Source organism: Ixodes scapularis, unplaced genomic scaffold (assembly GCF_016920785.2).
Source record: "Ixodes scapularis isolate PalLabHiFi unplaced genomic scaffold, ASM1692078v2 PGA_scaffold2__306_contigs__length_199485367, whole genome shotgun sequence".
Lineage (NCBI taxonomy): Eukaryota > Metazoa > Arthropoda > Arachnida > Ixodida > Ixodidae > Ixodes > Ixodes scapularis.
Genome location: NW_024609857.1, coordinates 166,315,352 through 166,331,351, shown reverse-complemented (window position 1 = coordinate 166,331,351; position 16,000 = coordinate 166,315,352). Strand labels below are relative to the sequence as shown.

Here is a 16,000-nt window from a genome sequence, read left to right as displayed (position 1 = left end):
ATATCCTGGCAGTACCTTTTTCCAAATCAAGATTTAGCTAGGATACTTCAATATTGCAAGGATATTTCTATGCGTTCTTTGGTATGTTTATTTATTTAATCCAGTTCATTTGTTTAGCTATGACTTATATATAGATGTGAATAAATTAGAACCAAGTTGGTCGGAGCAGTGGATGGAAGCTCGGGAAGAACTTTAATGAGTTTGGCGGGATTGTTTAAGTTTTGTTCGCAAGCCGTTTTTGTTAGGAGTTCTACACATAAAATGTAATTGATGTTTGTAATCAAATGACAAGTGCTTTGTTTTTATCTGAATTAAGAATTGCTGTTTTATTACAACCTTAAGAACTTGATGGAACCCTTAATTTATGGGCTCAGTAATATTGTATTATTTCACTGGCATTCGGTACCTTAAATAACTATTTACAGCAGTTTGTTCTGTCCTTCATCACTCACCCTGTCGGGTGCATCTCCACGCAACTAAACACTAGTTATGCGTTTGAAGGTTTAACTCCTGCTGTGCAGTTGATGATAACAAAGAGCTGCACGTAAGTGAGAAGTCAATGTAGACATTGCCTTTTATTCATACTAATGTGTGTTGGACATGCCGACACACATTAGTATGAATAAAAATGATGCTACAGGGGTTATTTTTGCTGCTCCAAATTTGACTTTTGGCCGCTCCAAGGGCTGCTTTGAAATGACTTGGTCCAATCACATCACTGCTCCTGAGGGCATAACCATAGTAGTTCCGGATCTTCTTGATCTTCTCCCGAGTCAGCCTGTTCCTTCCTCTATCCGCTTGTGGACGTGATTGATGGGGTCTTTCTTCTGAACTTTGACGAAGCCATACATGTCTGCCTCCCTCAATGCACAAAAGGTCACCATCTGAGGGAACGGCGGTGTAACGCAGTGCATGTTTGGCCAGGGATCTTTGAAACATGATCAATTTAGCTTCACCCTCCATGCGACCAGCATTACAGTCAATGTTCCTTTGACGAAAGTGGGCTGCGTACCAGTTGCTGTAATTCTCTTTCTCTGGGTTCGGTCCCAGGGCACAACCGAGGCAAATGTTTGAGTAGGCCTCATGGTCGAGGGCTAGGCCCGAATGCAGTTTGACAATGCAGCCCACACCAACGTGGGAACTGCGTCCTCTGGTCATACAAGATCCATCGAAGACGACGTCTATATTAGCAACAGGGTTTGAGAAGTCTGCGTACAGCTTCTTTGCAACTATCACGCTGACAGCGTCACTCGCACTCGCTGAGTTTTCGCGGGCTTTCACAAAAGTCTTCGAGTGCCCCTGGAAGTTCTTGCGGTGCAGGCCACGATGAGACAAGTTTAGGCATGCACAGAAGTCTGCCAGGGCCGATCAACTGAATCTCCTTCATGGCCCTCACGTGCACTTCGAATGGACTGATCTTGGCCGTTCCGGACACTCTCGGTGTAGAGAACTGCTTTTCTTTTTTTTTTTTTCTTGAACTTGCACGTGGCGCAGTTGAGAATCAGTTTGACTGCAATGCCATACTCCTGGTCCGTAGCCTCAGTGATGGTCAGTGTTTTTACACCACGGCTTCCACACTTGGTCCGCGCGACGAGGTAGTTAAGGACCTTTCGTGTCCACGACAGTGAACTGTGTCCCGGCATCGCACTCCTTCATTGATGCCGAGAAGGTGGAACTTGAGCAGGGTCGCCGACTTTTCGGACAAGGCTTGCATGCTTTGCTCCTCTGGTTAGACACGTTGCTCAGCCGCGGAGAAGTATCCGGAGTTGACTTGCACCATAGTTTTAGAGCTCGAGAAACGGCCCGTGGCTGGGACCTGTAATGTCTTCGCCAGGCGACCTGGCCAATATTGCCGCATAGCCACCCGTTCTGGCAGTGCAGATTGCAGTAGCGTCTTGTTCCAGGCATGTTTCTTCCTTTTGAGAGCTTGCCACATGCTCACTTTCAACTGGGCATCGGCCCGCATCTTGTCAACTCGAAACTCCCGCAGCTTTGTAACAAAATGAGGCAACAATCAATGTCTAATATTAGTGTGCAAACAGGAACTAAAAACGTGTGTTTGATCGCTGAAGAGACGAGCGAGCGGCCGACAACAGTGTGCAGGTGACAGTTGAAACTTGTGCTGAGCTGGGCATATGCAGCGTGCATGACTCATTGTTCACGCAGGCCGGAGTAATAACAAAAGACCCCCTCCTTCCCCTCACCGGAGAATGCAAACTCCAGCCAAACGCTGACAGGGTGTTCGGTTAGGTCAGCTGAGCACAGAGTCGTCGTTATTTGTTGTCCCCATCCGTGGAATTCTGAAGTTACCTGCTCTCAACTCTTCCCCAAAACTAGTAGGGCCAGGATTTTAAGTTGGACTTCCCAGAAAGCAACATTGATGCGTCAATCTTGACGTACACAAAGTAAACAATTGAGTGCAGAAAGAGCAAGGTTAAAAAGAAGAGTCAGTAAGTGCTTCTTCATAATTACTTACAGCGCGACTGGGACAAGGACAGACAGAGGAGAAACACAGAAACACAGGACAAGCGCTGTGTTTCTCCTCTGTCTGTCCTTGTCCCAGTCGCGCTGTAAGTAATTATGAACTCTTACCAACTCGCCCAATTGTCCATTTTGCTAAGCGCTTCTTGTCGATGGGGTACAACACCTCGAAGAGCAATATGTTATTCGAACGTTCTTCGAAAAACTGACTCACGTTACGAAGCTTGTTAGCATTGGCATGGTTTTGTCGTGCCCCGAAGCTTCCCTAGGAAGATGGTCCTTTTGTAGAGGCAACTCGGTTGTTTACCATGTAGAATCATGTCGTCAATGAGTTAGCAGGAGGCTCCCTTTGCATTGACAAATCCTGGTAGAGTGCGTGCATCCACAACGAGGGACGTACGATACTCGTCCCCGAGACTGTCGATGAAACGTGAGGATTTCATCAACTGTCTTTAACTTGAGTATTGGAATGTGTTCTAAATTTCTGTAGTTGGCAAGCATTGGGCTTTATTTCATACCATACTTTTGCACCTTGAAATGGTTTCAGTAGACTTATCAAACTCGTGATTTGGGCCGTTAAATAAGCACAATCTTTCGTTGTCACAATGCTTAAGTTGCACTTCTTTTGATTTCTGGAAATCCAGAAGTGGAACCAACTTGCTACCGGGCAGTCCTCAATAGCTGCCATTCAGATAATTCCTATGCTGTTTGCTTTTGATACTATGGGCTGGATTATAATTAAGGAATGCGTATGTTTGGAAATGGTTCTGGACGGTCACGTGGAGATTTGGTTGCACCATTTTTGTATTTAGGAAAAGATGTCCGCACACGCTGTTGCAAGTTTGACCTGGGTGACCAGCTGTACCTCTGCGCTTCCCGGGTTGCTCCATAGCAGAACTTTGATCGCTCCGTGGCGTCTTTCTCATGTGCTTGTGTCACCGGCGCCTTCCGCGAGCTTGCTCTGAGGACTTTTGCCGGGTTTGGCTGCCAAGTTGGCGTGTCGAGTGAGACGCCAGTTGGTTGGCGGGTGGCCTAAGGGTCCTGCAGCACCTGCGCCCACTTGTGTTCCCAGCAGTGGTGCTCCGCTGAACCCCCCTAGGGCAATAGATCTTGAGACTTGTGGAGAATGCCTGTACCAGGGGAGATGAGGATGGTTGAGTTTGAAAAGGCCTCCAGGTCGAGGGATCTCCGGTAAAGTGGACATCCACAAACTACACACTGACGGTTCTTTCATCTCATAGGTGGTTGCAGTTTCTGTAACAATCTGAATTTGAGGCAAAATTGCTTGAAGTAGCAAGCTTGTGATTTTGTAAAAAAAAAAAAAAAACTACAAAAGACAACAGTGAGTGGTTTCTTTCTAATCTATATATAGGCTGCAGTCATCTTTAAAAGTAGAAGAAATATTAGCAGTCTCCAAAAAGCTTGGCATTCAGTTCACAACGGCCTAACGTGTGAAAAAATGGAATTCTGTTCTTGATGCATTTAACCGGGAGACACTAGAATTTTGGTATCGATAACACTGGTCAGGTTTCTCTCTTTCCAGCGCAGTTTCATGGATCTTGGGGTACATTTTTAGTTAATTAAACCCCACCTCACAAGTTTTGTCTAATTCGAATGAAGCCACTCTTCTATATTTCATTCTTTTTAGGGTAAAGGTTAGTTACAACACTGCCATGTTTTTGTTGGAAGTAAGACAAAGTAAGATGGCACTTGACAAAAAAACACAAAAAACATGGCCGTGCTTTTAATTGAATTCTGCGATGCATCGTTGCGGTATTTGAGCTAGGATGGAATGCATGAAATGTTGAGTACAATCCCCTAAAGTTTTCTGGCTCTGTCTATGTGGAACTTTGAATGCATTGCCCGCCCAATTCACACGCTGTCTGTTAGAACTTGAGCTCCGGCTGCCTTCTTCCCAGCCAAGCTCCATGAGATTCCTTGCTTTGCTGCAAGGAGCAAGGAACTGCACCCAGTGTTTAAATGAGGAGATAGTAAAGTTGGAAGACTGTTAAAAGATAAATGGATAATATCCTGCGCATGGGTCATCTTATAGGCATTGTTGCTGCCAACAGGTGGAGTGCAATTGTACCAAGGAAAAAGAAAGAAAAATTGGGGAGTGCGCTTGGATGGGACCTAGCCGGGGGCTGTTGTGCTCGTTTACCAAGGCACCCTTGCACAAAAAGCACAAGGCAGGAAAAGCGGCGTAGGTGGTTTTTGGCTGCATGGCAAGTGTCTTGGTGTGCAGGGGGCGAACGGTGGAGGGGCATGACGGAGGAGGACAAGCGGCCCTACGTGGAGAGGCAGAACGAAGAGAAGATGAAGTACGAGACGAGCATGGAGGAGTACCGCCGCAAGGTAACTTTCGCAACCATTTCGATTCTGCCACTGCATTACCGTGGAGGCTGACACCGCTCGTGGCACGCTCTGCCCAGCAGCAGACCGCCGAGAGCCAGGCGGCCAAGCTGCAGCAGCAGCAGCAGGAGGAACAGCAGCAGCAGCAGCAACAGCAGCAACAACAGCAACAGCAGCAACAGCAACAACAGCAACAGCAGCATGACAACGGAGGGGACTCGGACAGCGGGGAGGACACGTTCCAAGGGAACCGCAGCCACTCGAATCCCCCGTCGGGGGCCTCGACGCCCAGCCCCGGGGGGGGCGGGGCCACCACGCACTCGGAGCACACGGACGAGTCGCAGGGGGCCTCCGGGCAGGCCCCTCCGGAGCGGGGCAACGGGGGCCTGCCGTCCCTGGCTTCCCCCCTGTCCCTGGCCCACCCGCTGGCCTCGCTGGGCTACCAGCACTCGCTGGCCAGCTTCGGCATCGCCTCAGGGGGCTTTGGGGGCTCGCCGCACGCTGCCCACGCGGCGGCTGCGGCGGCCTCGACGGTGGCCTCGCAGTACCTGCCGGGCAGCGGGGCCACCTACTCCCAGGCACACCTGCCGGGCCCCTACAGCTGGACCTGAGCAGGCCTCTTATGCAAGCGGCCCCCCGGGGTTCTGGGGGGGCCGCCTCTCCGAATCTCGGGAGCCGTCGTTTGTCTGGCCCCTGGGCCCTCTCCGTTTTTCTCCTCTGGTCGCCCCCTCTGCGTCCCAAGGAGTTCGGACGAGACTTTTCCTGCCGGCGGGCTCTCTCCCCCGACGCGGGAAGGTGGCCCGACCGGAGCGTGATCCGGTGCTGCCGACGTGTGTGTGCCGGTCGGACGCCGGGAGGCTGGGTTGACCCTTGCCCGTGTCTTCTCCGCCTTTTTTTTTCTTTCTCGTAAACACCCACCAAGTTTTTTTGTTTTTTTTTCTTTCTCATTTTGCTCTTTTAAGTGTTTCGGAGAACGTCATGCCACCATGATCATTTTGTTCCGTGCTCGTGTCGTGCGTTGCCAATTTTCGTACTGTTTGAGTGCAGGTTCTTTCTCCCTCTTGGGACTAGTGTCTGTTTTCCTTTTTCAGTGTTTGCGTTCTAGTGCCACGTCTTCATTAGTCCTCCATCCTAACTTATTTGCCCTCTCGGAAGGCGGGCGTCCCCTCCCCGGGAAATGCAGAAAGGTCGAGGCTCTCTTGCTAGCAGTTCTTTTTTTCGGTTTGTTCCGTCACCTTGGCTTTTATCGTTATTTCCGACAACAGCCTTAGAATTCCGTGCAACAATCAAGTGCGCCCATCGCCGCGAGACTTTGGAAGTGTGTGTGCGAGAGTCTTGACGTGTGCGGAATGAGAAATACTCAAAACCCCCTTTTAACCTCCACGTACGCAGATTTTAATCGAGGTCCTCGCGTCCGCAGGAACAGACAGTATTTTTTGTTGCGTGCGTGAAGGAAACGGTTCTTGGCACAAATTTTTCCCTTTTGTTTTGTACGTGTCTTGTACAGTTGCGTGAGTGCTTTTCCTTTTTTTTTGTTCCGCAAGGTTGAGGCAGCCTTGTCACTTGTTTAGAAAACCTCAAAATGATCACAGTAAATAATGTGATAAGAATTTTTTTTGTACTGATGTTGTTTTTAGTGCTCGAAACATGTTTTGTCTCATGCAAGTGGAATAAAGAACTTTTGTAGCTGTTATGCGAGCTTAATAGTATGTTTGATAGCCGCTGTTAGAATATCTGCTCTGGGCAATGAATACTGCAATTTGAAGAAGAAAAACATTTTTTTTTTGTTTCTGAAGTTTTGCAAACGTTCAAAAATGTTAAAAAGTTTGGGGTTTTTTTTTCTTTTTTTTTGGGGGGGGGGGGGGGGGGGGGGCGGGATTTGACCATTTCATAAAATCTTCTCATTCAGTTTTGAAAGTGTTCAAGCCACAGGTTTCCTCAATTCCACTTGGTAATTCTGCTGCAATAGACCGCTCTAATCCAGTGAGTGTCTGGCCTGTTGGTTACCCATTGTCCCTGTACAATATGATTTGTGTGCCGAGAGAGTGAGAAGAGCATAAGTGCAGAGCTGCGACAGACAGACGAGCTTGCAATTGCCGCGCGCTCTCCAAGCAACGCCACGCAGGTCATCGTGTAACATAACGGCCAACCAACTGTCTGCATTGTCATTTCCATTGCTGTATAAAGTGTGCGAAGAATGCAGATAGAGGTTCTCGTTTTTCTTCCTCATTTTGTTTTATAGTGACTGTAACGAGTTGAAGCAGGAATCAACCTTGTGTATCACTTATATTTTTTTTCCTCCTCGTGATGTAAATAGTTCTTCATCTCAGCAGTGTGCACTTTGAAAGGCTCTCGTGTGGTTTATCGGCACTTCAGTGTGTTTGTAGCACTCCTATTTCCCTGTCCCCAACCAAAAAAAAAAAAAAAACTCAAATGAAATACAGCAGTGTGTGTGTGAAAAAATTGCCAAAATTTTAAGACTGAGTGCAAAATAAAGCGTAATTTTTTTTGGTTAATTTCATTGCCTGTTACGACAGCTGCGTGACCCTGCAGGCACTCAGTCTGTCCGTTATCCGACCGACCCATCAATTGTCCAAATAGTTTACAAGAGATACAAATGCTTTCCTCAACAATTTTTCTAGAGCGTGGAACGAATATAGCGCAATCGTATATGCGTGGAATAGTCGAAAAAACTCTGTTGCAAGATTAATTTTGTTGGCTGCAAACTCGTGTTATGCAGGTACAAGAATATCCATCATTACTGCGAGGATATTTATGCATTAAGAGCCTCTTGAAATTTATGCCTTGTTTGTTGAATTGCCCGACATCAGTTTGCTATTGATAGCATTTTTTGTTTCTAGGTCGGGCATCCCCCGTTTTTAAGAAAAAGTCTGCAAGTGTAATGTAGCATGCATCTGCGGCGAGAAGCGGTTGGAATTTCTCATTATTTATTATTTCATTTGCAACGCTCAGTATTCTACACGGATCAAATTTGTGCCATGTTTTCAACGGGTGGTGGCAGCTTGTGTGGACGAAATTCGCCTCTTGCTTTTTTTTTATGTACCACTGTTCATCGCTTGCTTTGAGAAGACAGTTTGCTGTGTAAATATATTGACAAAAAAAATGAAAATGCAGTCGGATAAAACTTGGCCTCCTTGGGCTTCCAAAAAAAAAAAATAAGAGAAGACTCATTATTTTACGGTGGGGATGGTTTGTGGTGGGGCTCCATCGGGGTGACAGAGTGTTGCATTCCTTGGATCTTGCAAGTACCTGAATGGTTGCATCCCGCATCGGCCCCACAATAGGCACGAACTACGGGGGGGGTTTGGCTCTCAGAAAAGCAAGTGCCTCCAGGGCCTACGCCTCACTCACCTTGTATGTGCATTGTGGCGGGTGCTTGCACATATCGGCAGGTGTTACCGATGAACTGGAGCAGCCAGAGTAACTACCTGCTCCGATAATGCTCAGAGGCGGCCATGTTTGATCGAAGGCCACACTGGGAACCAACCTCACTTCTGCAGGAGGCCTGCTGCAGCGTGCAGAGAAGATATAGTGTGGTGTTCCATTATTTGTCTCGTGCTTCTCTCTCTGCCCTCCGTAGCAGGCGAAAAAGACATCCATTCGCAAGCTGTAGTTGTGCATTGTTTGGTCAGAGGTGCCTGGACGTGTCGGTCACTCCGCGAGTGTCGCAGACTGGAGCAACGTGATCGTCCTCCCTGCCGTCTGCTTCCCACACTTTGGAAACATGTAAAACAATGACTATGACCCAGTGGCTACACATAATGTTCAATGGTTAATACACTTGGTTCGATTTTAGAATGGGCTGTATTTTGTAAAGCAGGAAGCATGCTTTGCCCAAAACTGCCCCTGCAAGGGGAGGGAAAACTGAAATGGGTAACGGTTACATACTAAATGTGTTCTATTGGCGTGGTGATGGGAAAAGAATGTTTTTGCCCATACTGTAAGCGGCAACAATTGATGATGGCGGCACCCTTGAGAAAAATTACTGCCACAAACCTCCGAACCTCTTGTTATTCAAGTAGTTTTCTGTATCTCGTAAGTACTATGCGGCACATAGTTCTTGGGAGATTTGGTTGTTGGAGGCAAAAGCGGTGCTTTTGGCGTGTGGAAGGTGTACGTCTTGATAAGATATCTAATTTAAAATTCACCTGTTTGTATCTGAATTATTCACAGAGAGGAAATTAGGTTCCGTCAGGAGCTGAGCTTTTTCTACGGTTCTCGGGGTGAAAATATGGAATGCTTTTGGGGGTACTGACACACCATGATACCTTTAGTTGGTTTAAATGAAAAACCACAGTTTATCATATACAGATTACCCACTGTAGATTAAACCTATGGTCTAAATTACCGCTAGGCATTGGGGAATAGCTGGACACAATCTAGGACATTGTGTCAATGATAATACAGAACAACCCAAGCTATACTATTTATGCCAGCAATTTAAATTCTCGACAAAATAGCTTTACAAACGCGAAAGTCCTTCATTTATTTAACTTTTTGGTCCCAGTGAAAGCTCCCTCACTCTAGATATTGGGAAAACTACTTTTTCTTTTTTTTTTTTTTTGGGGGGGGGGGGGGGGACTGTTTGTTCCTTTTGTAAGGCATTTGGTTTGCTTTGGCCCTCGTGATATGTGCCAATCAGTGGACAACAACCACTGGTGATCAAAAGAGCTTCTTTCACGCAGACAACCGTTTTCTTCATCTCTACGTAGAATAAATAGTGCGAAAAACGATCCAAACGGTGCATGCATCGATGCGATTGTTGAATAGCAATCCACAAACATGCACAGGTAATACAAATCGCTTGGGTGTGAACAAGAGTTTCAGTAAATGGTTCCAAGAATGCCGATAACGATACTATTGGGGAGTTTTAGGGAACCGTTTTTGCACATCCCATACGGTACGAACTGCGCATATGCGAGTCTGCTAGCGCACACACATTTCGAGCTGGACGGCCCATTGTAACTGCATCGGATGTGCATAAACTGTTCCCTCGGGTTCAGAAAGCGTTTATTGGCCTTAGTGAAGGAAGGGAGGGAATCGGACCTGTACCTTACGAGCTTGAATCAAGGCCAGGGAAGGGGGTTTTGGGGATTTGTAGATAGGCTGTCAGCCCAGCCTTGTGGATAAAATCTAAAAGAGGTCATGACAGCGCGATGTTGGCAGGAGGACCTTTAGAATGAGTCCGTTCCTCTAGGTTGGTGACGTCTGGTGGTATGTGTTTGCGTCTGATCTCTTCGAACTCTGGACAAGCACAAAGGAGGTGATACTGGCCGACAGGAATGACGGGGTCGTTGCAGAAATAGCAGTGGGATGCTGTGGATTGCATAGACCAACGTGCCATGCGCGCCGGTGTGCATGCTGTGTTACGATCCTCTGCAGCAGCACAGTGTTTCCCCTGCCCATCTTGCTCGGGAGTGGATCTACACACGGAGTCAAGGTCGCCCTCGGGGTCTGTTTCGAGGTTTGTTTGGCTAGTTGCTTCGCCTCGGGGTCGTAGTCTGGTTCATCGCAGTCTTCACCGAGCTCCGGCGCGAGCGAGTACCTGTGATCTCGTAAGTGACTTTGCACACTCTTCGACTTGTGGGGGATATCTAGCTGCGCGCGAGCCTTAGAGTGAGCTTGTTCATTGCCCTGTATGTCTGCATGGGCGGGTATCCAGGGCACTTTGATGGTTGTGCCGTCAACAGGTAGTTGAGAGGCCATCCGCCGGATCGCCTTAACCCTCTTGTTCGGTGATTGACGGTTGCGGCATTCTGTGAGGGTTGCCGCCGAGTCAGTAAAAATGTGGAGGTGTTTGGGCCGGACCCCTTCTATGATGATGCGTAGCGCAAGTTGGATATCTCCAAGTTCTCCACCCTCAACCGATGTGCCGCCGGGCAATGTCTCGGCCATAGAAAGTTCTTGGCGGGGAATTACGACTGCGACGGAGCAAGCCGGCGTGGGGGAGGAGACGAAGGTAGCGTCGGTATACACTATGAGTCTTTCACTGGTGTCCGTCAATTCTTGGACGAGTTTGCAATGTTGGCGCACTTGGCATGCTTGCTTGTCAGGACAGCTGGGTCCCGCTCCCCTGGGTACCGGTCGGTCGTCCACGATGCAAGCGTCGTCACTCCAGGGGGGATCCATTTCCGGAAGTGGGGGAAGGGCTCGGTTGTTGGAGCCTATCATTTCTAGGATCAGACGTCCGGGGGCTGAATGCTGAAGTCGCTCTAGGTGAGCACGGGTACGCCCTTCCACAGTTTTCTGAACCGTGTTGAGCCTTGCGTTGCCTTGAGTATGCTCAGCGGGGTGTAACGGGGAAGGCCGGTGATAACGCGCGCTGCGTTGTTGAGGACTTCCAGTTTCTTCCACTGTGTCTTGGTGATTCTGTAGTGGAAGGCACCATAGCAGATCCTGGATACGATGAGGACTCGCCATTTGGCGAGCCACCTTTTTGTCAAGACCACCTCTGGTGCCACAAAGCCTTATGATGTTAAAGGCCGCCTGGCATTGCTGGGTAACCGTTGTCAGCCAGGTCTTGGCGGTGCCGTCTTCTTGGAAATAAAGTCCTAAAATCCGTACCGAATTTGCTGATATGATAGGGCGGCCGTCAAGGGTCAAGGGAAGAGAAGAGCTGACGTCTGCATCTCTTTCTTTTTGGGGGGCTACGACGACGTAGCTCGTCTGCTCCGGCGAGGCAGTTAAACCTACGCTTTCAAGGTGACTTGCCACGACGTCGAGACCACGCTGAAGGGTCCGTTGTTGAATGTCGCCCCGTACTGTCCAGAGTGAGATGTCGTCTGCGTATATAGTGAAGCGGAGATTGGGAAGCTGTTGGAGTCGATTAGCGAGGCGCGCCATTGCCAAATTAAAGAGGAGCGGGGACAGAACAGAGCTCTGTGAGGACTCCCACTTTGTTTGGCTTGGGCGCTCCAAGGTGCTTGCCAATCCGGACTGCAAAGGTGCGGCCCCGAAGAAATGAATGAGGGCGTGGCCTCCTACGCCGAGTGCTTGCGCTTCTTGGATGACAGCCCAATGTGGGACGCTCTCAAAGGCTTTCTTCGCGTCGATCGCGACGACTTTTCTGATGTTGAATTTTTCTCAAATGGGCTTCAGGATGAGATCTCGGGAGAGTAGGAGGAGACTTTCCTGCGTCCCCATGCCTGTCCGAAAACCTGTCTGGGCCGGATGGAAGGCTCCTGTCTGTTCCAAATGCCAGGAAGGGCGGCCAAGTAGCATTCTTTCTCCTAGCTTGCAGACACATGAGGTGAGAGAGATGGGACGAAAATGAGCTAAGTTCTGTTCTTTTGTCGGGCTTGGGAATCAGGATAACCGTGGAAAGTTTCCATTGATCTGGAATATTTTTGGAGTGTTACATCTCATTGATGTTTTCGAGGAGCGTGGTCTTTGCGGCTTCGGGAAGGTTTCGGAGCATGGTGTTGGTGATTCCGTCTGGTCCTGGAGTGCTCTTACGTTTCCCGTGATGCAGTGCTTCCTCCATTTCCCCCATGGTGAAAGGTAGATTCATGGGATCTGTTTAGTTGATGATGACCCATTGATATGGGTCTTCCGTCTTCGGTAGGGGGTTGGTCGCTGTTGGTTGTGGGTAGAGCGTGTCTCCAGCCTCTTGGGCCAATGCTTCCACAGCCTTGTTGTGCTTGCGAGCGTGAGTGTCGCCGCACAATCTCTCTTCCGGCCCAGCATAGCTCTACTGACGGCCCATAGCTTGCGAATTGATGTCTTTTCTGAGAGCGAGGCATTAAAGTCCAGCCACCTTTGCCGGTTAAGCTGCTCCGCATACTTGCGAGCTGCTATAGTGGCTCGGCTGACCTCCCTCGGAGCTCTCGCATTGTTCTGGCCTCTCCTGTAGCGTTGTAGCGCTCTCAGCCGTGGGGCCCAGAGGTTCAACAGATGAAGATCCGGGGTGGGGTCATGGAGCTTTACTTGTTTTTTGGTGGTCGCAGCCGCGATGGCTTCCTTGATGGCGTCGCAGAGCGTGGGTGCCTTGCTGTTTTCGAGTTGGTTTTGGTAGATGTCCCAGTTTACCATTCTTACGAGTCGCTTCCCAGGTCTGCCACCGGCTTCCAGGTGTGGCTCGTCGTGTGCGGGTTGTTAGTGCAGGTGAGGTCAGGGGTCGTACGATTCTGCCTAATGCTCCAGCTTAGGCGTGTCTTCTCTCCTGGGGTATTCATGAGGGTGTATCGGTGGTGGACCATTTCATCCATCAGATCTCGACCAGCAGAGGTGTCCCGGGCATAGCCCCACACTGTGTGTTGAAGGTTGAAGTTGCCTCCGATGATCTTCTGCTCTCCCGGGTAAAGAACGTCGAGATGTGTAATCCAACCATGGTCCCTGGGTTCCTTGAGGGAAGCCCCAGGCCGGTAGTATACAGACACCAGAATGACGAGTGTTTTGTTGGGCTGTTCGGACAGCCACCACTTCCTGGTGTTTCGTGCACCACTGTTGGAGGTTGACCTGGTGTTGCGGCCAGTCTGTGTAGGTATATCGTGGCTTGTCCAACTCTGTCCGCCCGTACGGAAGGTATTGAGGGGTCTGCGTAGGACTTGAAGCCATTCAGCTTTATAGTGGTGTAGTTGACCTCTTGCAGGAGGTAAGCATCTGGGCGTTCCTGGGGTCTATTGCTGTGTTTGACGTTAAGTTCTGCAGCGCGAAGCCGCAGGCCCCGGCAGTTCCATTGAATAATGGTTACTGCCATGCTTGGGGGTTAGGATTCCTCTGCATCGCATTGCCCATTTGGGCAACGATGGCCATGAAAACCTGGAATAGCCCCTGCATGGTGGAGAGTACTTGATCGACCATCGCCGTTGGTGCGGGAGGGGCGGCTGCTGGTGTAGGAGGGTTGGGTGGAGCGGATCTGCGACCGCCATTCCGTTTTGCCTGAAGAGCCTGTTTAGTGGGTTTCGAGCTGCCTTATTCTTTAGGGAGATGCGCACTTTCGCGCCGTCTTCCGGATCCTGCGAACAATGTCGATTCTCTTTGCGCAGTACTTGTCCGTGGCCAGGTGCCCATTCTTTTGGCACATTTGGCAGAATGGAATGGGGGAAGGGCAGGTCACTTGGCCCTGGTCGTCCATGGTCTCTTCGTGGGGCTTGCCACACGTGGAGCCAACCTGATACTCGGGACAGATGTCCTGCTTGTGACCGATCTTGTGACAGTTGCTGCATGTCACAGCTCGTGGCCTGTATGGATATACTTCCAGGACGTTTCGTCTGTACCAAACGGTTCGAGGGAGATGAGGTCCCTGGAAGGTGATAAGGCCGGTTCTGCTTCCGCTGCTGCCAGTACCGCTGGCCTATTGGATTGCAGTCTGGCTAAGAGAGAAGCGTTGCCTTCTTATCATGTGGATGACCCCGCGGATTTGACAATTCCCGATGGCTTCGTACGCCTGGACGGCTAGGGGTTGTTAATCGGTGATTTGGATTTCCTTGATGCCCAGTAGTGCCCGTTTTGTGTCCTCTGACTCCGTCAGGACTGTGATGGTGTTGCTTTCCTTGGTGGTCTTGATGGAGACCATTTCTGTCTTGAGACCGAGAGGGCATGTAATGGCCTCCATTAGTCCTCTCTTGGGAAGGGCTGTGACGTCGATCTTGCTGCGCGGACGCAGAGCGACGACGTAGCGCTCGCGAGCTTTAGGGGCTGGCGAGTTCTGTCCGGTCTTTGGGACTGGATGCGCACTCAGGCGAGCTCTCTTGGTCGCCTTTCTGGAAAATACTGTCGTCCATAGACCTCCAGCATCTTGATTTGCTGCCGTTTTCTTGACGTCAGTTGAGGATGAAAGAAAAAGACGCCGTTCTGAACGGACATTGTTTTCAGCTTTCTCCAAAAACCGAAATCGGCTATGATAGATAATGCTGCAGCCACGTTTGCTGCAGCTCTACGCAAAACCTGGTCCCAACCTTCGGCTGAACCAGGTTCCGCAACGCCTGCAACTACCACTCCACCATGGTCACAATGTCACCAGGGCTGGACCCAGCCCTGGTGACGTTCACTGCCACGCCAACACCTTGTCATGTCGGTTGTGATTGAGAGGAGTTAAGTAATCACACGGAGACAATTTGGATACGTTATATAAGCTTTCACTGGGCAGCAAAAGGAGATTGAATGAGAAGAATATGTACAATGCTAATTACGTTAGAGTTATTCGAGCACAAAATTTTTACTTAAAACTAAAAAACACATATATATCAGGTTGTCGAACCGGAACCGAACCGAACCGGTATTTTTTCCGCAACTGAACCCGAACCCGAACCGTTATATTGTTATCGCGATAAACCCGAACCGGAACTGAACCGGAAAGAAAAGTAACGGTTACCGGCTCATGTCAAAACGATTCGGCCACGCGCTGTTGACAATGAATGTGCTATCAATGCCATTTGTTTTTTAAGTGCCGTCAACTGACACACACTTAGCTTACATATTTTTCTTCTCCACTCAGTCTTAGGAATATAAACGCTGCATCCATGAATCTTGACATAGGAACCAGTATTGCGCTGGTCGCGGCTTGCACGGAAGAAAGAGAATTGGAAAGCTGTGCAAAAAAAAATCGCGTTACAGGATTTTATTTTCCTACAATCTCGTAAATCCTAAATGCTGCTGTGTGCTCATTTCATAGCACGTTTCTAGAACACGCGAGTTCTTGAAGCTTGCTTCCATCGGAATGAGAAAAGAAAAGGCTGTGGAGTTTGATAATAATGCATCCGGTTTCGTATAGGCACTTAGAAGCTATATCATATTTGTGAGACAGCGAACTCTTCTATTTTAATATTTATCCTATTACGTCCTTCTGGCGTTGCGTTCGGTGAAGTGTTTTTCATATTCCGTATCTTGTTTAATGAAAACCTCTTTAGGGTCTAATTTGAGTTACCGAAGGCTAGTTCAAATAAAGAAAGCTGTATTTTCTCCCCACTGTTCCTTCAATTGCTTACACGCCGAGGTGGTGGGATAGTTAGCGAGTTCTACTTGTAAGTGGGTTTGTCAGGAGGTCGCGGATTTTACAGCTACTGCGTCGGACCCAATTAGATGAAGTCCGAATGGGTAAACGTCGGTGAGGTAACCTTTGAGTGCACATAAAGAAACCATTCCTGGTAGAAATCCCTGAGCCTTATTCTACGATGTATCCCGTTTCGTATGTGCTGATTTCAGA

At 49.0% G+C, this 16,000-nt stretch overlaps 1 protein-coding gene across 2 annotated transcripts in view; it reads left to right on the top strand.

The window, feature by feature from the left end:
- Positions 1-7,349, top strand: part of LOC115318894 (high mobility group protein DSP1) — a 43,884-nt gene extending 36,535 nt beyond the window's left edge. Inside the window, exons 5-6 of one of the 2 annotated variants that reach the window (XM_029978610.3) lie at positions 4,727-4,836; positions 4,917-7,349. In XM_029978610.3, coding sequence (XP_029834470.1) covers positions 4,727-4,836; positions 4,917-5,444 — 638 coding nt within the window. In that variant the 3' untranslated portion in view covers positions 5,445-7,349. Of the gene's footprint in view, positions 1-4,726; positions 4,837-4,913 lie in introns of both variants that reach the window. The other variant, XM_029978603.3, reaches the window with a different exon arrangement.
- Positions 7,350-16,000: the final 8,651 nt, after the last annotated feature.